At 39.2% G+C, this 24,722-nt stretch overlaps 1 protein-coding gene across 3 annotated transcripts in view; it reads left to right on the top strand.

The window, feature by feature from the left end:
- Positions 1–24,722, top strand: part of RAPH1 (Ras association (RalGDS/AF-6) and pleckstrin homology domains 1) — a 92,188-nt gene that overhangs the window by 32,775 nt on the left and 34,691 nt on the right. For 2 of the 3 annotated variants that reach the window (XM_069022271.1, XM_069022272.1), the window contains exons 2-4: positions 1,037–1,156; positions 4,808–4,913; positions 5,732–6,249. In XM_069022271.1, coding sequence (XP_068878372.1) covers positions 1,037–1,156; positions 4,808–4,913; positions 5,732–6,249 — 744 coding nt within the window. Of the gene's footprint in view, positions 1–1,036; positions 1,157–4,807; positions 4,914–5,731; positions 6,250–24,247; positions 24,323–24,722 lie in introns of all 3 variants that reach the window. The other variant, XM_069022273.1, reaches the window with a different exon arrangement.

Genomic DNA, 24,722 nt, shown 5'->3' on the forward strand with positions numbered 1-24,722 from the left:
ATTTAAAAATGAACTGTAAACTGGCACTTTCAGAAAGCTATGTGTAGCAAGTAACTGTGTAGCCCCTGACTTGACTAAATCAAGCTGTACAACTCATCATTGATTTTTTTGTGTAGATCTTGCTGGGGATCTGTTCTCATGTGTCTCTGGACATTCTGCAACACATTTTTGAAATTTACCCTTCTGTACTGCCTGATTGCTTCCAAATTATTACCTAGATTGTTGCCCCCCCCAAGCATGTAAATTCTCTTTCGGAACCAGATCCTGTCTTTACCAGTATGGGTGTACATAAAAAGGCGTGTATGTCTTAGCTCCATAAAAAGGGCTGGAGGACATGTTTGGAAAAGAGATTTAAGCAAAAGGTTATTTTTCTTTGAGATAATAAGAGATAAACTTTGGAGACCATTGTCTTTATCTTGGTCACAAATTTGTTGAATGAAGGGGGAGCTGAGAGATGTTACGGTGACTCTTTGCTTCTAGAGAGGAGTTCCTTTGTTGAATAAAAACTGTGCAGTATCACTGAAGGGATCTGGTCAGTGTCCAAGATTTGAACTGTCTCAGGGGATGTATTGCTGACATTTTCTGTGGCCCATTTAAGCATTTCTGTTTACAGATTTGTAGAGTGATCTAGCAGTGCAGTGAGATTGCACTTCCTGTGGTTGAATGGTGTTGCTTAACTGTGGTCAGCTGAATTCCTTGGACAAGAGTTGGATTTTTCTAATGTAATGTCAATAGAATTTGCCAACAATAGCTGGCAATGAAGGCACATGCAAGATTAGCATGAATTTCTGATGGTATATTGAATACTGTGAACTCTGTTCTTAATCTTTTTCTGCATCTTTCTGACAAAAGTGAGCTGCGAAAATGGCTTTGCAATTATCCACTGCAACTTCCATACTACGTCTTTCCTATTAAGCATGAGTATTTATGAGGTCTGTGGATGAACATTTGCTTTGATTTAGGAACGCTTTCAGAAGCATAGTATCTGACACCAGTTTTCTTAGACACTGATAAGAAAGTTTTTTTTTTTTTTCAGATGGAGCAATTGTCAGATGAAGAGCTTGACCATGGTGCAGAAGAAGATAGTGATAAGGAAGATCAGGATCTTGACAAGATGTTTGGGGCATGGCTGGGTGAACTGGACAAACTCACACAGGTGAGGGGGGTTTCAGTCATCTCATGGAATAATTTTTTGTTAGTATTATGTTTCTTTTCAGTTGGATGCTAACTGCTTAGCACTGCCACTTGCAGCAAGGCAGACCGTAGCCTGTGACCAGTTCAGAAGTCTTTAAAGGCTTATATATTGGCTTGTTTTCCCCATCTTGAGGTTGTTAAATTCATTTTGCACGACCTGCTAGTTTGACCCATCCCAAAGGGTGTAGTTCCTTCCAAGAGTTACAGAACTGGTATTTTGTCCTTATGTATGTAGAGGAACAGATTTTAGCTGACAAGAGATAGGCTGTGTCTCAAAACATGTGGTTTGACTCTGTCCAGCTGTGACAGCATTTATTTGTTGCACCTAAACAGCAATAAGAAAAAATTATGATTGTTGCCACTGATGACATAATAAGATACCCTGATACACCCTAAAGGACTCACCGTTGTACTCTTCCTGCATCAGAGAAGCAGCTGATAGGACATCTTTTGGTCCTTCCTTCTTTCTAGTGCTTTTCCTTTGCTTCACAAGGAGATACTGCATTTTGCACGCTATGCTGCACTCCTGGGGTGATAGGCCATTCCTCTGTGACTGCCTGCAGGGGGTTTTTCAGCTGTGTGAACTGGCCTTCCTGAATAACATATTTAAATTTCTCAGTTTGTCTTATAGAATTAAACAAAAGTATGATAACTGAAGTTTCATTAAGCTAGAGAAGAGGCAGTTCTTATCATCTTCATCTTACCTGAAGACTGAAGGAAAATTGAGCTAATCACGTAACAGGATTTCAAATTCAGGCTCATCTCTTGTTCCTGTCTCTGCCAGCAAGTTCTAAATGTATATAGCACTATAGGGGAATTTTTTCTTTTTCTCTGAGCTCATACACACAGGGCAATAAAGAATCCTGCCTTCTGGGATGAATGGAAGAGTGTGACATGAATATGTATATACTAATTCTTGCTGGTTTTTAACTTACTTTGAAGGGTTTTTAATGGTGTGAACCATTTTGAAGGCACAGGCTTTGTAAATCGCCATGAGTGAGGATATTCACAGAGGAGCACAATGGGTCTTAGACCCATTAAGCGTTGCTTAATTTCAGATGTTCTGTAGATCTGTTGAGCTTCGGTGTCAGCAAGATTCCCCATGTAACACATTCCACTCCAGGGGCAGCAGCTCCTCAGCCTTGGGTCAGCAGCTGGATCACAGTGCCCTACTGCCTGTTACTTACAAAAATCCTGGTATTTATTATAGCCACTGTATTAGCCATCATAACATAACAATTCAATGGTCTTAGACCCTTTGTTCTCTGCCCCATTTTTTTCAAGGTATGAGCAGCCTAGAAATATAAGTATACTTGGGGCTTATAGCTACACTACTGACCTGAAGGCTTCAGGATGATGTCTCAGTTTGTTGTTGATCCATGCAAATTTCTTAAAACCTGCTAACAGGTACTTAATGGTAGTTCCCACATTATTTGTTTCTTCCTTCGTATTGCTGTTCAAGACAGTCTGCAACATGGCCTGACAGTTTCCCTTCTATCTTTCGCAACTACTGAGAAATGACATTTCCCCCAAAATGTTGAATGACCTCATATTGTTCTGTATAAACAAGTTAGTGGAGTTGGTTGTGTCTCAGTTCATTTATTTGGACAATCATCAAGTCTTGATGGGGCTGTTCCAATGAAGTCCCAATAAAGGGAGGTGATTAGAGTTAAATGAGATCCGAAGTGCATTCTCCTGTAGTTTCAGCATTTTTTGCTATTTGTCAGCTGGACTTCAGGAGCACTAGGAGGAAAGGTTTTTGTCCCTGAGATCTTTAACTTCTTTTTAGATTTCCTAAATGTTTATTTTGAGGAGATTTGAAGTAAGACTCAGATAGATGTAAGAGCTTTTTAAAAGATCTGAAATTGTTAAAATGTCCATGGGAATCATTTGAGTTCACTTTCCCTCTTTAGCTCTTGGTCTAACAAAAGCATTATAAAATGAAGTCACAAAATCTGCAGCATGTGTGAGCAATGTTTGGTGATGATGTAGGGTGTCTTAGCATTTATCCTGCTTAAGTTATCCTGCTGTATGGTGCAGGTTAAATGAAAAAAATTTTACCTTGCTTCTCATGATTATTTAGAATTAAGCTTTTGGTGCTGTTGCAGTTTTTAGCAATTCTCAAACTGCTGGTTTAGCAATCTAATGTGTTAACGGAGAATGTGCTCAGAGAATAGTGAGAGCATATCACATGTGTGTCCAATGATTTGCAATAACTTTAATAAAGCCAGTAAAACACAACTGAGGTGCTTTTAACCAGAATGTATTTGCTTCACAGGAAATCTTTTGTAGCAGTCAGTGGGTTCAGTCTGAAGTAACAGGGCCTAACTTGCCTCTTCAGTCTCCAGTTTCACCAATGTCTCTAGGATTATAGATGTTTTTTACCCCCCAGCTATTCTGTCTGGAACAATGCATAATCTTCATCAGAGCTACTAGAGGTGAGGGGTTTTTCCGTCTGATGGAAGACAAGGCTTCATCACTGTCTTCTCATATGTGATGATTGACTTGCTGATTTTTTTTTTTTTTTTAAGTTTTTTTTTTTAAGTTTTTTTTAAGTCCAAGCCAATCTGAGGAGAGAAGGGAGCTCAGGAAGAATAAATATTAGGGGGGAAAATAGTGCGTTTGATTTTTTTTAATGAAGGCTTGAGTAAAGATGTAGAAAATTAACATAAAAAGTTTAGGTGAGAAACTTTATTCTGTTGGAACTAGGAGACGCTTTTCCTTCAGGCAAGTGTATCTTCAGGAACTCTCTATCAGTACAAGCACTGCCTAATTTCAGATGTTCTGCAGGCCTGTTGAGCTTCGGTGACAGCAAGAACTGGATTCCCCATGTAACACGTTCCACTTCAGGGGCAGCAGCTTCTGCCCCTGTCATATACCCCTTGGGTCAGCAGCTGGATCACAGTGCCCTACTGCTTGCTGCTTACAAAAATCCTGGTATTTATTGTAGTATTATACCCACATTAGCCATCATAACATAACAATTCAGTGTATTGGTTAGAAAGAGTTCCATTTTTTAACCTATGCTAGTCTTTCTAAAAAAAACATGTGCTACATAAACTGTCTGGGATTGGTTTTCATAACTTAGTGTTATTCACAGGCAAGACTATTGAAAAAAATTCTGAATTTAGCGAATTTAAATCCCTGTTAATAAAATAGGATTTTTCATTGAATGTTTTTATCTGCTTATGCTGTGATTATGCTCATAAGCTAATGGTGGATATCTTAGACTATTATCCCAGTTTGAATGTGTTCAGATACTTGTGCAGTTTGCTGCAGAGAAATAGTTACAGGTAAGTCAGCTGTCTGTTTCAAAATGACCTAGTGTGTAAAACCACTCAAAAAAGCTTTTGGAAGACGCTTTTCTCCTTTTGATTCTGAAAAAAGCAGAATGTGTTTAACACATCTTCTTCACTTCATACCTGAAGTTAAATCTCTGGGGTATGATGATGTATGTTTTCCATTTAAAGCCTGAAAAAGAGGGGTGGTTTTATATATACTAGTAACTTTTGAAAAATTTCTCTTATAGAAAATTAATTCTCATTCATCTTAAAGATTTGCTTGTCCAATTCCTTGTCAAATTTTATTTTGCTCTTTTTTTGATCGTTTTCAGAGTTTGGATGCAGACAAGCCTGTGGCACCAGTGAAGAGGTCGCCTCTCCGCCAGGAAACCAATCTTGCCAACTTCTCATATCGCTTCTCCATGTACAACTTGAATGGTTTGTTGAATTACTTACGACATATAGTTTAAGAAAAATACTAGTTTAAGAAAAAATCCTATTCCAACTATGAATTAAAATATTTTAAAATACAAGAATATTCGAATACACTTACAGCTGAGGTGAGAACATATTTGCTGAAGGCATTGCTTTCTGGTGTCCTTTCTTTTGAGTATTTGAGTCTCCTGAAGCAGTATCTTCTACAACACCTAGTATCTGAGAACTCTAGTGTAGTATTTGTATAAAAAAGCTTGGTCTGGGATCTGGTCTCATGAAAGAATGAATTAGTGTGTATCTGTTACCCAGGAAGAAAGAGCATCTTGTTTTACAGAGCAGGATGCAGGAATATAGCTACAGAATGCTTTCAGGATAAACAGAAGGAAACCGTAATTTAAAGGCTTGAATATGTATATAGTATTTTTGTTTTGGTTTTGTTTTTTTAAAACAGTTGCATTACTTTAGCAGAAAATGCTTAGCAAAACATCTGCACTTTTTCAAAAAGTGAGGCATGAGATTATGCAAATGTATTTTTACATTTATGTTCACAGGAAAGCAGTTTAAACTTTTCAGATGTAATCTGAACATTCATAGACTTCTTTTGCTGACGAATGTGTTTAACCTAAATAGTGTGAAAGTTGCACTGGTCAAGAGTAGTAGTGCAAATGAATTTCTGTTTAGCAGTGTACAGAGATTTTGCAATACAGATGGGAAAAGAAAATACTGCTTCCTTTGCTCTCTTAACCATTAGATTTGATAATACAAAGTGAAGGGTTGCAAATGAAGTAACTCCGCACGTACTGACTGCTCATTTGTTGCAGAAGCCCTGAATCAGGGGGAGACTGTGGATCTGGATGCCCTCATGGCTGATCTCTGTTCCATAGAGCAGGAGCTCAGCAGCATCGGCTCTCATTCAGCAAACAATGCTGCAGTGAAACGCCTTGCCGCAGAATCCAGAACTCCGAAACCACCTGCTAGTCGACCTGCTACTAAGCACGGCAGCGTGAAAGGATTATCCTCCTCCTCTGCTAAGGTGACTAAACCGTCACATGCCAACGTGTCTCTGGATGACATCACTGCACAGTTAGAAAAGGCCTCTTTGAGCATGGATGAGGCAGCCCAGCAGTCTACTGCAGAAGACAGCAAGCCAGTGGTTAGTGCCCAGCACAGGAGGACAGCATCTGCTGGCACGGTGAGCGATGCTGAGTTGCGCTCTATCAGTAACTCCTCCCGTTCCAGCGTGACCTCTGCAGCTTCCAGCATGGACTCCTTGGATATCGATAAGGTGACGAGACCTCAGGAACTGGACTTGACATCACAAGGGCAACCAATCACTGAGGTAGGGTGTGACTAATTCGAGATTTTTGTTTCGTTTGGGTTTTTCTCTTCAAACTTACACCTCATTCCCACCTCATTCCCATGCTGTACCACCTCATTCCCATGCTGACACTTGTAACTAAACATCTCTAGTGCAATGGGCTTGATTGAAAACTTGCTTTTACAGGAACTGCACATGTTGTGGCTACTTCTTTCTCTGTTTTTGGTTCTGTCTGTAGGGAAACTTCTTGTAAAGAATGTGTTTTGGTATCTTTAAGAGCTTTCCCCATCTCTTCCTCCTCTTAAGCCAATCATACATTTTAATGTTTTTATAGTTAATATTTTTATTTGAAGTAAATGTCACATATTGCTTTTAATTTAAATGTGAGGAGTGCACAGCTGTGCAAAAAGAAAGCACAACTGACAAAGCTCTGTTCCTGTTATAGTAGAGTTAATACCTGAAATGCATGGAGCAATTTATGGGTGTGTGTCTGGAGCTGTACTATATCAGTAATTTGCTGCTACTTAATATTCTTGTTTAATGTATGACAGGAGGAACTCTTTGAAGCAATACACAACACAGAAAAATAACTGGGCTGCAATACAACATTAGCAGATATTCATTTGGGATTTTGGTGCTTTGACATTGATTAATCAGAGAGGAAACTTCAGTAAGAACAGCCAGTTCAGTGAACTTTGCAAGTGCTGGTGACTTGTGAGAGAAAATGTGTAAAATGTTCCAGTGAATTTTGAGAACTTAAACTTAGAAGCTCTCTTGTAGAAATACTCTCTGAAACAGAAATCTGACCTGTTAAAATGTCACTTATACTAGTATGCATGTTCTCTTTCATGAGAGAAAACTGGAACAAGCTGAGTTTATTCTAATCAATAATTAAAACTAATCGGAATGCGCTGTGCTGTAAGCATGGTTCTACACATCTACAACAAAAGTTCATCTGATGTAAAGTGAATGGTTCAGGCTTGTCAATCTTATGATCAACTCATTGAGGTCACATTTTGCTTTAAATCTGTATTTGAAATGGTGAGAAATGAATGAGTGACGGTTTAGGTCAACTTTCTTTTTGCATAAAAAGTTTGTTTTCAGTATGCTTTTATTGGAGATGTCGTATTGAGTGAAGCAAAACAGATAGAAATGTGCCCTTTGCTCTTTGGAAAGTTAAAATGCAAACCTTTGCATTATTGCTGTAGGCCTGAGTGTTCAAGCCTAGCCTACGACAGTCATTGATTATACTGTTGTTTGTTTGTCAATCATTTTCTTTTTATGGTATGAAAAGGCTTGGTTTTGGCTTTTTGTTGGTTTTTTTTTGCATCTCCAGCTGATATTCATGGTTATATCTTTGTCTTTATGATGTAGAAAATTAGGCAGTCTTGCATTTTGGTCTCTTCTCGAGCTAAAAAGATGATTTATGTGAATTAGTTGCTCTAGCTTTGTCACAGGTTAGCAAGCATAGTCCCGGAAGGGATGTCCTTGCTAAGGGGTGCTTACAGCTTCCTCTGGGACCTGATAGAACCTATCAGCTGGCCAGTTTGAGTATGGACAATTCTTTAAGCCACTTAAAGTTGTGACCGCCTCTGTGATCCACACTTAAGAATAGACAAACTCCCACCTCAGCTCTCTCTCGTTTCTGGCGCTGGCACAGGTGGCTGCAGGCCCCGTGCGGGGGCCAGTGGGCCTGGCCAGGCCCTGCTTGGGCCAGGCCGGGCCGGGCCACGGCCAGCCTGGAGCCATGGGCCTGTTCCAGCCATGGAACCCCCCCCCCCCCACTGCCTTGCCGTGGGCAGCCGGAGCGGCTCGGAACCCCCCCCCCACTGCGGCCGAGATTCAGCAAAGCGGCACCTCTGTCCGGCAGAGGTCAGGGGACCAACTGCGATAAGCCACATTCCAGCTGCAAGGCCGAGGTGAGATTAACCCTTTTATTGCTGTGAAGAGCTGAAAACCTGAGGGAAGAGAGAGAGGAGATGCTTAAAGCTGAAAGTCTGTTGTGAAGCTATGATATATCAGAGTATCCTGTTGTAATTTCATGAAGATATGGGGGGTGGAGTGTTCAACTCATAAGCAATAGGCAGATGCTGCCGCAGCTGTAATTTCATGAGAAGTTTGGACAGAGAGAGATGAACCAGATGAGGACTTTTGCTCCAAAGAGGAAAGGAGAAAAACCTCAATTCCTAGAGATGCTTCCAGAGATAGTCTTAAAGATGAAGATGACCCTTTGCTCCCAGGGAAGGAGAAGGGCCTCTGTTTTTTTTGTTTCTGAACAGCTCAACCTTAAAATTGTACCCCAGAAAACTTTCAAGAGTGGACCCTCGAAAGCAGTTGCGGGAAAAGCTGCAAGTCGGGGGAAGGGACTCACATCGTAAGCAGAGAGACTCCTCTTCCTAAATGGACTGAACAATATTTGGAAGTGGGTGGCTGTCTCGGTGTGATACTGTTTTCATAGCATGAGCAAAAAGAGACTTCTCTTTCTAAATGGACTGAACAAGGTTATTATGGAAGTGGTAAACAGACTGAACATCTTAAGGGTTGTCTTTACATTGTCAGTGGGAGACGGGAGGAAGGTGGGGGGAGGAGGAGAGTTCTAAAGGTGGTATAATTTTTTTCTTTTCTTCTTTTAGGTCTGTTAATAAACCTCTTTATATTCATTCAAGTTGGTGCCTGCTTTGCATTTCTCCTAATTCTTATCTCACAGAAGATAAACAGTAATGAGTATTTTAGACCAAACCACTACAAGCTTGCATAGCATAAGAAAAGCATGAGTGTTACATTTTTTGATTTTTTAATGCAAGATGATTTCTGCAGTTGATCTTGCAGGTCTCCCTCTAGATTTTCTCTCTTACTTTGAGAGTTACATGCTTGAGGCATCAGTAAAATTGCCCTTCTTGTCTCCTAGTTTTTTTCAATTCTTTGTGTCATGAGTAATCAACAACCACCTGCTGCCGTTAATTAACTTGATGTTGGTGAATCAAGGGACAGAGGTTAAGAAGTTGCCTTGTCTTCACAGGAAGCTAATCTGTATTGCTGCAAGTATTGCAGTTGCTGTTTCAGTTGCTTTCTGAACTCTTGGCCACTGACTCCAAGGCTCAAAATCATCCCCAAAAGCTTTTCTCAAAGACGTTTGCCTTTGTACAAATCCAGTGATTGCTTCTCATACAAAGATGTGGCTGTTGTTTCTCTGCCCAGATAAGTTGATAAGAATTGATTCCTTTGAAGGGGATAACCAGAAAACATCAGTAATTTGAGATACAGATTCTGCTCTCCTGTTGAGAACAGAAATCTCTGCACCCACTAGCCATGCTATTTGCTTTGGCTCTATCCTTTTTAATTTCAGTAGCCTGAGGAAGGTGTTCAACTCTGAGAAGTCATCCCCAGGTTCACAGAATTGGTACTCAACTATTCATTATTAAAATTATGGGATGGGATGGGGCTTCTTACTGAGAAGTAAGTTTCTTTTTTCATCACTGGTGAACAGAGAAAGGGAAATCACTTTTCTTTTTGAGTTTGTGACAGATTCTGTGGTGCTGTTTTTTACATTTTTACATTTAGCTTTTAAATGGATTTTTAGGAAGAGTCGTTGGGTATCAACAAAGCAGTTTATTTCCTATTTCATTCATTTGGTGCCCAAAAACTAGTTTAAAGGTTTATTAATCCTCTTGGCTGGGTTGTAAACCAAAACACCTTTTACTAGTAGGGCTGAATTGTACCCTCCCACCCACACAGTTGACTCAATGGTGTTGTTTCTAATAGAAAACATCCTGCTGAGGGAGTAGCCTTTGAAGAAGTCCTAGTGTCCATGCAGGGAAAAAACCCAACAGTTTTTGTGCAGAAAGTGGGAGAGGCTATTTATTCATAGTCACAGCAGATCTGTTTTGAGATTTGTTACTGTAAAGTAGTGCTTTCAGTTAGCTCTTCTTTTTGCCTCTCTTACTTGAGACTGCCTGTAGGTGAGCTGACCTTTAAAATTTTTCTTTGCTGCTGTGGCTCTTCCGAAAGAGGTCAGTGTCTTGGCAGCTCTGCCCTTTTGGCCATTACTTTCTGTCTTCTCCAGGCAGTATAGGTACTTCAAAAAGTCATCCTTTCTGCTGCAACTTCATGTTATGCTCTTCCTAAGTACAATGGAAGACAATTTTGATGGGAGGAAATGCTTGCCTGAAAAAGGAAATTAGGCTTTGCAGTTAAAAACTTCAGTGTTCTGTCTTAAAAAATAGTTCTGCTCTGTATTTAAGAGCTCGCTGACCTGGAAGCACAGGAATATCCTGTAAAAGAACTGCTGTACACTGGCCCACTGAAGGTACGTGTGGTGCAGTATACTCTCTGGCTGGTTATAGGGACCAATGTTACAGAAAAAGGCTGCAATTCCACAGCCATCAGAAATGGGAGGATATGACTTCCCTTTCCTCTCATCCTTCCTTTCTCACAGTTCTTCCTTACACTGTCTCATCTCCTCCCTTGTCCCAGCTTTGGGACTTAACTGGTACTTAGTACACCAAAACTTTCTGCTTCTATTCTGGGTCTCATTCTGTGTTACTTAGGTGAACTGCAGAGGCTCAGAGGACTGATGCACATTAGCAGGATTGTAGGCAAGGACTGGCAGCTGAAAGGGAGAGCAGGAGCTCACTCGGTGGTGGTAGTTGATGATTCAGAACTTCTTGCCTGAGCATTTGGACAGGCACCTTAGTGTCTTGTCTTCCTCTTCATCCTAGCAGCCTGTGCTGTAGGAAATTCCTGGGATTGAAGATATATCAGCATGATGACAGATGATAACTCTCAGTGGTCGTATTGGCCAGGACCATCCTTGTATTTATTCTGAATTTGTCTTTATGGCACTTTCAGAGGAGTTGACTGGAGTTCCCTTCGTTGCCTAAAGTTGTGGGTTTATTAGTTGTCATCATGGTTTAACTGTCCTCCTTTTTTCCTTTCCTTTCTTAGTACTATCTCTTTAAACATTGCAAATGTCGATGTTTTCAAAGATTATTGCTTTGTAGTCTTGAGACCTTGTCTTGGTGGTACTGAGTGTTTTCTGACTGCACTTATATTCTTGTCTTTAGTATCTCCTTAAGTATTGTTGAATAAAAAAAAAGTTATTTCCACCGCACTCTAACCCCCATAATTTTTTGCTAAATTGAAATTTATCTTTGACAAAATGGCTTCACAGATCCTTGCTTGAACAGTATTCTTTCTTAAATTGGTAGGTTGCATTTCATTTTCTATACTTCTGGTTGTGTAATGTGGCATACACACACTTTACAATGTTATTTTGGGGGGGCGTAGGGGGAGTACTTTACTTGTATGTAGACCAGATTAGTGGAGTACTAGCATGAATTAAAGGTAGGGGAAATGATGACTCTATGACTAACTTGTTGCCTCCACCCACATTCTCTTTTTCTTCTTCCTTTGGTCCCTCTGCCAGCAAGAAGTTGTCTCTGTTTTCAGTGAGCTGTGCTAGAGTAGAAGGAGAAGAAAGCAGAGGGGAGAGAGTAGAGAACTGTGTTGATGATGCTTATGTAGCTGTTTGTGTCTGGTGGGTGAAAGGCTCCATTCATGGGCAGTCATTGTTACTGTCCTGCACATACTCAGTGAAGAGGTTGCAGATAAGTTTGAAGTCTGCCATCTGGTCTGGCACAGTTCAGCATCACCCTCCTAATATGCCAGAGCTCTTTATGTCTGTAACCCAGTTTGCACAGCTGAGAGCTTCTGAACATACAAAGATAATGCAAAATTTAGCAGTCGGTAACACTACATGATTTAATTGCATTTTATTTTTTAGCTTTTACTTAAACTCATTGTAGATTTATACTTGATGCATGAGGAGTAAAAATCATGAGAAGAGAGTGCCAGTGCAATAAAGCTACATGGTTTTTGCTTCACTTGACAGAGAAGGCAGTGTAAACATTAATGTTTCTTTCAGGGTAAACAAGGGAGCTTTGGAGTCATGACTGTTAGTAGCAATTGTCATGTAAGCTCAGCACCCATAAATAAATCTGTACTCACCAAAAGATCCTGTGGGATAAAATGGAAAACTTGAAATGGATGTAAGTGATAATACAGTTTGTGTTTCATAGCAATTTTGCCATAGTTCTTACATGGAAATGCTAGCATTTCATTTGCCTGTGCAGTGGTATAACACAGAAGCTTTGGTACCCGTTTAAAATAATTGAGGGTCATGTTTTATGTGGTATTGCTAAGTGTTGCATTGTATGAAAACGCAGTTAACGTATGCAGAGAAATAAAGTGATGATATATATGGTCTTTGTTAGGCAACGCTGTCTTAAAATAGAGTTGGACTGCTGAATCTCGTGTTATTTGGAGGTGATTTAAAGAAGAGTTGTGGTCTATTTTAGCTCTTGCAGGAATAGAGCATTATTAGCTTTTGTATTTTGGGAGCTTAAAGTTTGAGTAGTTTTCCTTATGGTCCGTGTGATGTGTGGTTAGCAGATGTGAAGGATGTTAGACTCCAGTTTGTAAGAGTAGTCACAGATAAGCAACTAACAAGGCATGGCAGAGGTTTGGTTTGTGTTTCTTCTAAAGACTTTTTTTAAAAATCGTTTCATTTTCTGCCAGTTGTGTTATGTCCTTAGTTTAGTACACAAAGTCTGTTCTGGAGCATTTCCAGTTCCCCTTTTCCTAAGCTAACAATAGTCAATGGAAAGACTTAATTTGAAACACAATTAGACCATTTCTTCCGCTTTCTTTTTTTCCAATTATTAGTCACAAAGTATTCTTTAAAAAGTCAACAGTAAGGGAAAATTGTGTGTATCTGTCATCCTGAAGCGTTACTTTGGCTTCCAGTTTTGTTGGCATAAGAAGTGTGAGCCATCCAGCTTTCAAATGTTCTTGAAATACATGTAAAATGACTCCTCATTTGCCAGATTTTTGGAAGCTTTCAAAGCATTCTCTGAGATAAACATATGATTTTATAAAATATAAACAATATTTATGTATTTCAAACACATAATCAAATGTGCTTGGCTATGCATAATTGTCATGTGATGCACTAGAACCCAAGGATTGCTAATACACTCTTCCCAATGCCTGCAAAACTAGCACATAAACTTTTTTTGACATTATACTTAAGAAATCTGTAAAGCAAATGATGGGAAGGGATAATTTTAATTTTTTTTTAAAGCATTTTCAATTGGGATCCAAAGGAAGCATTCTAAAAGTTTTGTTTACTGCACATGCATGGAATGGTACGTTTCAAAAATTGGGGTATATAGATTTCAAATACATGAAAGGGAAACAAGAATTTAAACATTATCCTTGCATTGGTAAATCCTGATTCTCCACTCAGTGTATTTGACTTATTTTATAGCTGTGGTTTAAAATTTATCCTGTAGCTTTTCCTCATGGGAGATAACTAATTGAAGTGTAACAGAAATTATAAAACATGTAAGAATAGTTTCTCTTCTGTCAGCTTTGCCTCACACTGATGAATAAACTTAAAAGTTCCCTCCATGGAAGGAACAGGAAAATGGACTTGTTATATATGTATAACAAGTGTATATATATAATATATAATATGTGTCTTGTTTTACACCACTGGCTGGCAAGGCTGGTATCCACTCAAAAATTACAGTTTGGGTGTACTTCATTACTGTAAGTGTGAACACCAAAGGCATTGTGTCTACCTAAATATACTCTTCTTTGTGGTTGTTCTGTAAGGATGGAGTCTTCTGTGGACAAGCAACTGCATGACTCACCCTGCTGTCTCAAATGCTGGGTAAATAAGCACACTTTAAAATGAATCTCTTTGCTTTTATGCCTGTTCCACAGTACTTTAGAAAAATACTTGTGTTTATGAAAGGATTTCTTGAGGAAAAAAATGTATCATTAATACAGACAAGCCAAGAAAATGGTTGCTCAGAGATTCTTTGTCTTACTAGACTCATCTGCAAGAGAAAAAATACCATAGATGAATGACCAAATAAATCTAGGCAGCACACTTTTGGAACTACTCACTAGACATGAGTTGAGAAATCAAAATCTTGCCCTTATGATATTACCAACCTTTGTCAGAAGTGTGCTGCAGGGGAGTTGTATGCATTGGTTGCAGTTTCCAGTAAAGATATCACTCTACTAGTGACGATTAATTAATGGAGCTTTTAAAACAGCCAGTTTCTTTGTAGATGCACCATTCTGCTTAAAACAAAGACAAACCTCTACTTTTTCTGCAACATTTGATTAGATTAGGGATGTATAATACTAAATCTGTAGGAAGTTAGGAACAGATTACTTGTTCTTGTTTCAGGTTGCCAAAAAAGAAATTTGGGACAGATGACAAAAATTAGGAACAAAGCCACCAGTTGTGGAACATTAAACTCTTAAGAGGAGAAAAGAATTTGTTGTTTTCCCCAGTTACATATATTCCTAAGCTATAGCATGAAAACTGGGGTTTGTGAGGTTTGTCAAAGAGTCTGAACCCCCAAAAAATAAGATTTCATATTCTGGAGATGCAGTTGAGAACTGGCCTTTTAGCTGTGTCCATTTTGAGCACACTGCTTTAGTTTAGTTTGTTCTACGATAATACAGTATTTAGTGTTTAGTTTGTTATACTATAATAAAAGTTGTCTGCAAATACAAAGAAAAGCCTTCATTTTTAGTTAACTAATGTACAGCTTTGGTTAGTTTCCTGTGTTGGACACCTATTAGTCTTATTTTTGTAAAAGTTATTCAGTATTTTAGACCAGCCACATCAGTGCCTTGCTTTGTGAATGCAGGTTCTATTCCATTCATGTGGTTTACCTGCTTTAAACACATAGGGTAGATCTGTGACTTTTAACTCCCCAGCTGTGTATACCCATTCTTTTATAGTGGTTGATCTCTCGAGGGCTTGGTGTCTACAGTCATTTCGGAGGGAATTTGTAGTGTAAAAGTCAACAGCCCTATAATCAAATTTTTCTTAATACAGTTACTTCTTAGGGTATAAGGCAGTAAATTCAAACAAAACCAATTAAAGCTATATGTACTCTTATTTGTTAGGTTTCTTAGCTGCTTTGATGTCTTGTTTTCTGTGCTACAGGTAGAGCCCTTCACAGGATGAAGTCTCTGACATTCTGTAAGTCATGCAGTTAGGAATCAATTAGTCATAGTTCGGGGGTTTTTTTCCCTTTCTTCCTTAGGTCTTCCACTTAATGCACCTTATTTTAGACTGATCAGACAACCATTTGCTCTGAAAATATACTCCATCTTATTTTTTCTTGGGGTTTTCTTGAAACTTCGTCCCTGCAGACAAACTGTATTTGAGATTTCATGTTTGGTTTATGCTACTTTAGATCCATGCTACTGATGAATTGGGCAGCCTTGCCCCATCTTGGGTTGGAGCTGTTGCTTATGCAGCTGCCTAGTGATTTGGAGCAGCTTTCCCTGGAAAATAATCCTTGTGAATTAGTTGTTCATTGATCCATTGGACCACATGGTCAAAAATTGCTGTCCACATGAGATGTGAGAGCACATGGTTGGGGGAATGACAGGACTGCCTCTCCTTGCAGCGGTTTAGTCTTACATTTCTAAAAAGCAGTAGTGAAATGAACCTTGAACTGAATGTTCACCAGCTTTTGCGATCCTTTCTGTCCTGCTCCAAGTAACTTGTGTTCAGCAGGGTGATGGACTAGCACAGAGTGCACCTCATGCACACAGAGCAGCAGTTTGTTCCTTTGAGATGTCACAGACATGTTACTTAAATTACAGTGAATTTCAACAGGGTTAGTCTGCCAGGACTGGCATGAAATTATAAACATCCCCAGTATTTAATAAATACTTGCTGTAAGCTAAGATTTAATTTTTTTTTATTACAGTTGCCTGCAGTGACATGGGAGTCACAGGAGTCCTAGGAGGGAGGGTTGGCTACTCCTGAGCACAGAATAATTGCACACTTGAGCACAGAGTTAATTGTTCTCCCTTCCCTTGTCTGGCTCCAATATGTTTTGCAGCAGCCAGGCACTGCAGCTTAAAGAAGGCTGCTGTACTCTCCCACCATGCAACCAGGCATTCTTGATCTTGTCCAGTCTTTCATTTGAGAGTAGCAGTGTGCAGTCCAGCTGAAGGGCTGGCCAGTGCTCTGTGAGAGGATGCAGCCTTGAGGTTTTTTTTAAAGGCTTCGCTGACACTTAGAGACTACAGTTTTAATTCTAAAGGCTTAATCTCAGACAAATTCAGCTATCTCCTCATAGGAAAGCACAAAGCAGGACCTAGATGATGCTCCTGCCAATAATCTATTTCCTGGTCGGATGTGCAGAGGTCTTTAAAAACATCTGTATTTTAAATGACACACACCTTCCTTTCCTTTCTTGGGAATTGTCTTGGTTTGAAAGACAGGTGTCTGCTAAGGAAGGCAGGAGCCCCCCCTTGGAATGGCAGATGCAACCCCCCTTCCCTCCGAGTTATTATAATTTTGAAATCAAGGGGCTTTTAGGCAAAGATGTGGGAAATAGGAATAACAGTTCTTTACTATTATATATCTATATGTGTATAACCAGTCAAACAAACAGCAATAACTGTGGCAGTAACAGCAATCCCAAACCCAGTCCCGGCCTTCTCGGCTGTCGGGCCCTTTCCCCTCGGGTGCAGTTCCGCTCGCAGCCGGCAGGGGCGCTGGCGGCTCCCGGTGAGCAGGGCAGGTGCGATGGTTCCCCCGCGGCTGCAGGGGGCGCTCCAGAGCGAGCTCGGGGAGCAGCGGCACCGGTGCCCTGGGATCCCGGGAAGGGATGGGACAAAGGCGTCGCAAACCCCTGGGCAGCCGATCCTGGTGTCCGGCCGGACCCTCGGGAACAGCAGGCTGGAGTGGCAGGCTGCAATGGCAGGGACGAGCCCAAATCCCGGATGGCAGACGAGGTGTATCCAAACGGGGAACCTCCCGGAGGTCTGGGCAGGCAGGGTGAGCAGGGCTACAGTGTAGCAAAGGCTTGAAGTAACAGTGGGGACAGGGTGGCCACGGCCAGCTCCCAGCAGGGCAGGGAATGGGGGCCTTGGGATCCCAGGGCTTCTCCAGCAGAAGGAAAAGCAGCCGAAGAAAGCAGCTTCCCTCTCTGTCCAAAGCCGGAGACCGACTGTCCCCACACCCAGGTGAAACAAAAGAGTAGCCAGATGCACCCCACCGCCAGTGGGTAGGTCTTTGTTTTTCTGAAGTACCCAGCCATTTGTCCCCCTAGCAACACGTATAGGGAAAATTCCTTTAACAGAAAAAAAAGACCAGGAGAGCTCCTAAAACCCCAACAGGAATACTTTGTCTAATGTAGATGACTAATCACCCTGTAACAGTAACAAATCATGGAAAATTTCTCTTAGTAGTATCATTTGTTCAAAATTTTAATAAGCAACTCTAGGATGACTATGCTTGAGCAAGGGAGGTTTAGCCAGATGACCAACTGTGGTCCCTTCTAGCCTTACCCACACTGTGATTCTGTGTGTGAAGAGGTCAGGCAGCTGTTACCCAATGCTGTTACTTCAGTCTCTCAATGTCTGTTTTCCTTTTCTGAGGTTTTAATAAGAATAAACTGTAACCCCTTTTTCAACAAATTTTTTCTAGTACTAATCTAAACCTCCTCTGCTGCAACTTGAAGCCTTTTATCTTGTCCTATCTCTTGTTACGTGCAGGAAGAGACTGTCACCCACCTGTTTACACCTCCTTTTAGGTGGTTGTAGAGAGTGATGAGGTGTCCCCTGAGCCTCTTTCTTGCTAGGCTAAACAACCCCCTTTGCAAAGGAAAGCAGAAAATTGATATTTTTAGTTAGATGTTTATCGTAAAGTGTGGATATGAATAAATTTCATATGAATACATAATCTCAAAGAGATCAGAAAAACCAATTTCAGCTCTCCTTTCCCATCTTTGGGTCAAAATTACAAAAATTATTTTTAATCTTTAATTCTTGAGTTCTCTTTTGAAAATAGTGGATTCTAATTCTTGAAGCTGGAATCTAAAGAATTCAGTGTAGGGGTGTAGTTGAAATGGAAGCTGTAGTAATCTTTTCAACAAAGATTTGCAAGCATATAGCTCGCTAGTGAACACTGTATACTGAGTTTCCCTGATTTTTTAGTTTGTTTCTTAGGGGCAGAGAATGCTTTTTAAAAAGGCTTTTGTAGTGTTTCTCAACTGTGATATTAAATCCAGAATAGTGGCACAAGAGTGCCACCAGCTGGTTTAATTAAACACGTGTATTTATTGTTAAGCTCCTGTTCAAGAGTTTTGCAAGAAACACATGGCAAGATAATTACATGCACAAGTCCTCAATGTGCTCTTACTGCCTTTTTTTTAATGTACTAAGGTAAGTTACTCTGCTGTACATACCTTGAGTGAATGATGTCTTTGAATGTACAGATAGTGTTTAACAAGGAAGGAAGTTTTCTATTTAACATGTTTAAGGCATTAGAATAGTAAGATAAAATACTTCAGAAGATCACCAGGTCATCTTTTTCTTACACTTCCCACCCGAGTTTTTGATCATTATTTGTAAACTGTCAGTGTAAAGAACATATTTGACACCTTTCAGACTGTGTTGTACTGTTTCTAACTCTGTATGCCTGTATTCTCAGCCTTTACCTTAAAATCAGAGGAATTAGATACAACTTAGTCTCTTAGTGATGAGACTGAATCTGAATTGATCCCACTTTTCTGTACTAAGTGATAATCAGACATAACAAGAAAATGGATAAGTGTTCAGATTTTGCAAAAACATGCAAGTAGAATTGAAGAGAGGAGACCATGTATAATACAGCATTTTACTTGTGAACCAGTGGGCTGCTACCATGGCAAGATGGGCTACTTGGCCTTTGTGCATCAGACCCTAGCTAGACAGCTCAGTTTATCACCTCTTCTTAAATGCTTTTCTTAAAATCCACCTGTCAGTTATTGTCTGTAAAAAATAAATCTAATATGCTGGGTAATTCAGTGATAGTTTGGAAATCATTTCAGTTTTGGGGTTTTTTTGAAACTGACTTTCAGCTCAAGACCTCTTAATCTCAAGAATTGAAACAACCCAGTGAATACTACATAATGGAGCTGACAAGGACAATAGCTGAGAAAATCTTGAAGTTTTGGCCATGTAGAGCATTTACTGGTCATTTAGTTTGTACAATGAATTGTATTCTGAAAATGTGAAAGGTCTTTTCATTTCCTGGTAGGCCATCTGTTCTATCATGTTTAGCAAACATGCTTTGTAGGTATAGGATTGGTGATGGGTGTAAAAGTATTTCAGTATTGAAAAAACTATCTGTGTATTTAAGTAGTGTGTTGAGTTTTCTGAAATGCACTGAAATGCACCTTTCAGCAGCTGGTCCATGAATGTCTGGTATTTAGATCTGAAGGTAGTGGATGTTACATTTCTGTCTTCAAAGAAAGGATATAGGAAATCTTTGAAGTCCAAAACATCATTTGGAGCAAGACTATAGTCCATGTTCTTAGAAACATCAAGGCTAGCTGTCTTTGCTGAATGAACTGTACATGAACACTATTAATTTTTTTGTCCTAACAGAGTTTAGAACTCTTTAAGTGTTAATGCTAATTTTACTCAAATCTAGTTTTCTGTGTTGTTGATTATCCACAGAAGCTAAAGTTTCTTATGGAGGCATTAGTAGGCTTATTTATTTGGTTTTTTTACTTCAGATATTTTGATAATCGTATCTGAATTTTTTTAAGTACAAAATCTTTTTGCACAAAAGATTTTTGTGCATGGCTGTTTTGGATCCCATGAGAAAGGTATACATTTAATTTTATAGAAAGTTAGTTTTCCAATCAGCAGATCTTTTATAGCATTGTGAGGATTTTTTTATTATTAAACATCCATGGTTTTCAGTGTGACTTGGAATAATTGCTGCTGGGCATTAAAATATGACACAGTTCAAAACAGTCATCATTGTCTGCTTCTACTTCTTGTATAAAACGGTTTTCCTAGTTTTGATATGTTTTCTTTCATTATTTTTCACTTTTAACCGGGTTGAGTTCCTGCAACTTAGTTTGAAGTCTGTTCCATATTATGAGGAAGGACTAAGCCAGAAGTGAATAGCTTCCTATGGATTGTGTTAAAGTTTTCTCCAAAAGAAGTGATTTTGGCACAGAAAAGTTGTAAACATATTTGGTACCTGATGGTAGGCTGCATTTTAGCTTGTTTTAGGGAAAGAAGAGTACTTTTTGAAGATTGTATAAAGAAATGAACTCAGTGAGTTTGGGGCTACAGTGTTACTGCCTATCCCAGCTTCCTGATGTGAAATCTTGTAAGAGAGTTTACATTGACAATTTCCATGTGACAGAAGGAAACATGTCATATTGCCTCTTAAGAGTCCTCTTAAATCCCTATCACTTTTTCCTTCCTGGATGCTCACTGGCCTATGGTATTTTGAGTTCTGCCTGAGTAGTAGTGATGCTGGATTAACTGGGAATCCTGAGTGGAGTCGGGCTCCCTAATAATCATTTAAAATATCAAAGTATAAGTGTTGGTTTTAAAATTCTTTTAGTAGATAGATCCCCTTCTAGTAGAAAATTTTAACATCTGCTAATGTCTAGTTAAGAGAGCTTTTTAAATACATATAACGGAAATAACTTTAATGAGCTTTTGCAGTAATAATTTTATACAAAAACTTAAAACAAGGCATGGCTGTTACTAATGGCTGGATTTTAAGAAAGCTATACTACACATAAAAAATACAACTTAAACCCGACATCTTAGTAGAAGTAAAGAATTGTAAGTAGCTTTAGACTGTGCACATGTTGTATACTCTTTGTGTTTGCCCCCCTAAATTCTGACCTAGAAATATGTGATCTTTCAAAGAATTTGGTAAATTAGGCATCAAATCTTTGACTTGGTCTTAATCATGTTGAATTAGCTGCACTGAGTATTTTAGTGAATGCAGGAAATAAATACTCTTCCAGCACTGTTACAATCTGGTTCTTCTACAATTTTATGCTTAGTGTAAAGGACTGCATGGTTTTGTCTTCTCTGAAGCTGTTGTCAAATTTTGACACTTCCCTTTTGTTTCAGACTACTTTTACCTTCCAACTGCATTTAATTCTGGTTGTGTGACAATTTGAAAAAAACCTTTTGAACTGAAAATAGCCCATATGAGAAATGATGGCCTTGTACTCGGGAAGCCGTCAGCTTACTGCAACAGGATAGAAAAATGCATAGCATTGCAGGAGTGGGAGGGACACATACTAGTTTATGTCATTGGAATTGGTTTTATATCCTAAATGAATCTAAGGTGAGGCACTGGGGGAGGGATGACTTTGTTGCCAGAGCTTGAGTTCTCATTGTTGCAATGGGAGCAGGTGGAAGAACAGATGCTTTTCATGGTGGAAGACTAGAAATGTCTCCCTAGGAGTAATTAGTGTTTTGTTTTCCTGGATTTCATTGCTGTTCTTTTTAGTCTAGTGAAGTACTTGGGGCAGAAAAGTAGGTTAATTTGTTTGGCAAGATCAGACATTTATATTGTCAGAGTTTTGGTACGTATTTCAAGTCCCTAAGTAGAGGGGAAGAGTGGGCTCTTTTGATCCTCTGTGTGGTCCTCTGTGGTTGTACTATCTACCAAAAAATAATAAAATATTATCTTCCCCTGAACAGTGGGATATTCTAGGAGCAATATCTGTTTATCTTCAGAGCTGGATGTGTGAGCTGAAGTCTTTCTTTAAAATAGACTAAATGCTTTAAAACAGGATTGTGAAAGTAACACATTGCTCTAAAATGAAATTTAATTTATTATCTACTGGTTTGTGCATGCCAAATATTTTAAAAATTGTATGTGCATGTAGTTATTATTTAGCTGAGCTTATAGTTTCTAGAACTTGGGCTTTCCTGTTACTTTGCTACTTCTGCTCCTTCTAGCTTTTGGGTATGTGCAGTACTGCAGAATTTGTTATAGGGTAGGAAGAAGCCATGCACAAAAAAATGTCTGGAAAAGAGCTGTTGTCTTCCTATTTCTAGGCATGTGAGCTCTGCAGCTCCAGTTCACATAGGTAGTTGTCATCACACTGATGTTCCACATTTTACTGGCCAACCCCTATTCTCATAAAATATCATCATCAAAGTTTCAAGTGGCTATTATGTTGTAAGAAGGATATGGCATTCCCATTTTTGGATAGAAGCTCCTTGTCAGAGAAAATGTAGTTAAATGCAAGATAACAGCAACCAAGATGACCAAGATAGGAAGAAGGTTAATTGGCCTTTCCTGTAGGAGAAATATTCTCCAGCAAATAGTATTTCCTTTAAGGAGATACTCAATATCCTCTTTTTATCCTGACACTATTGTTGACTAATAGGCTAAGACAGATGGTGAGTATACTCTAAGGAAGAGGCTGCAAGCGTACATTATAATGTTCCTTCTACTGCAGTGCTCCATTCGGCAAGAAAGTGATCCATATTAATCAGAGTCCATGATGACTGACAAGAACTCTGTGAAGAAACTCCTGAAAGAATTTCCTTGAACTTGTCACTGGATTTTTATGTATACTTTTGGGGTTTGGATTGAGCCAACCATTTTATTCTGCAAGTTGTGTAGCAATATGTTGTAATGAGACCATCCTAAACTGACTCTGTGGGAAGTTAGCGCCTCTGTGTAAGAAAGGATACAATTCAGTATGACTGTAAATAATTATACCAGGTTTTACAAACCTTCAGCAGTGTGGCTTGAGCTAGGCAGCACTGCTGGGCTTCTAAAACATATGATGTAAATACAGACAGTAATTAATATGCAAGCAGAAAAATCTTCATTTACTCTGTAACATAACCTGTGTCTATATTAGTGGCTAAATACCCAGGTGGAGCTTGCCTGGAGCCTGGGTTTAACTTCAAATGCTATGTAGAGTCTTTCCTCAGGTGTAACTTTTAAAGCCTCCTGGAGATCCTTAATTGTTCATCCCAGTATGTGGCAGTCACATCAAGTAAACTCTCCCTACAGGAACTGTATTCACCAGACTATTTGATACTGCCTTGCATGAAGCTGTAGACATGGGCTCTTCATTTTTTTCAGACTATACCTTATTGTGGCACTGAAGAAGAGGTGGGATTCTGTACTGCTAATTACTAAACAGAAGTATAGTAGGCATGTATAGTTGTCATGCCTTGTTCTGTATAGCATTGGAACAAAAAAGGCTGAGACATTTGCATCCACATGGGGCAAAACTTGCAGTACAGTGATGGTACACAGGAGATATACTTCATGCTCTTTTAAGTTGTTTAAATGCTCTTGTTAAGTGCCACAGTGCTAGTCTAATTTCTGTAGCAGACTTGGCTATGTGGTTCTGAAAATTGCTGCATGATGATGGTTTTGTTGCCTGTAGCAGGTGCTGGAGAAGATAATCACTCTCGGATCTGTCATTAACTGATCTCTGTCTTTCTCTACTGGTTGCTTCCCCTCTACTGATTTTGCTTCCCATTTTGAAAACACACGAAAATACACTTTCTGCTAATTTATCTTCCCAAGAGGAGCACGGGGATTTGTAATTTTATAATTTGGGCTATACAAGGGAAGAGAGACTTCAGTCCTTTAAATAAAAGGACATGAATTTTAAGTCGGGTTGGTTTATTGTTATGGTAATACCTTTCTTCTTTAAGAATGAAGCAACAACCAGTGTAGGAAGCATAAAACGAGTATGTCTCCCAGATGACCAGTTTATAGTGGCTTTATAAGTAGAATGTTGAGTTTTAGAAGGCTGGACAGGATTTTGAAGATTGTAAGTGCATATTTTCTTACTTTTATAGTTCTAAATGTCTTTACAAATAAGTTTTCTCTTGCAGAAAAGAAACCAGTGGCAGGTAAGCAAAAGTTTTCTTAATTCTATTGTGTGACATTTTGTACAGGAGAAGCTTAAAACAGTGTTTTCTATTAGCACAATTGCTTTTACATCAGTGTATCAGGCTTGTAGCATTTGGGAATATTCATGTTTTTATGGGAGGGGAAAAAAGTGATGGTTTAAGGTTTTTTCCTTTAAACTCTGCTATATCTTCTGTAATCAAGACACCATAAAATTACTATACTGACTTCTTTGACTTATGTTCTTTCTCTTTCTTTCTGCACAAGCACTCCTATTTGGACAGGGAAACCTCCCTTCTTCTGAGAAACATTGCAGGAAAGCCTTCTCATTTGCTGACCAAGGTGATGATGCTTCTTTCTACTGTATGTGACTATTTCTATGTAGAAAGAATGCTTTTGCTGTGTGCTATGCTCCTCCACCCCTGCTCTATCCAGGAACTTCTGCATTTACTTACGTGATTTTCCTGATTATCCAAGGTGCTTTTAAAGGCTGAATTTTATTGTTTGTTTCTGCAGATTTATGAAAGTGTTCAAGTTCTTGAAAAATACTTAATAGCCATATTAGCAGGTAAAATACCTTAGTTGAAAAGGAAATGTACTGAACTAGAAGTTCTTTTGTTCCTATTGCCATTCACTAGTTAAAAAAACAAAAAAAACCAAAACCTAACTGTGAAAAATATGTGGGATTGTTCAGTAGTTTTAAAGGGCATTAGTAGCCTTGAATAAAATAAGTTCTCTTGTT

Source organism: Aphelocoma coerulescens, chromosome 7, assembly GCF_041296385.1.
Source record: "Aphelocoma coerulescens isolate FSJ_1873_10779 chromosome 7, UR_Acoe_1.0, whole genome shotgun sequence".
NCBI lineage: Eukaryota > Metazoa > Chordata > Aves > Passeriformes > Corvidae > Aphelocoma > Aphelocoma coerulescens.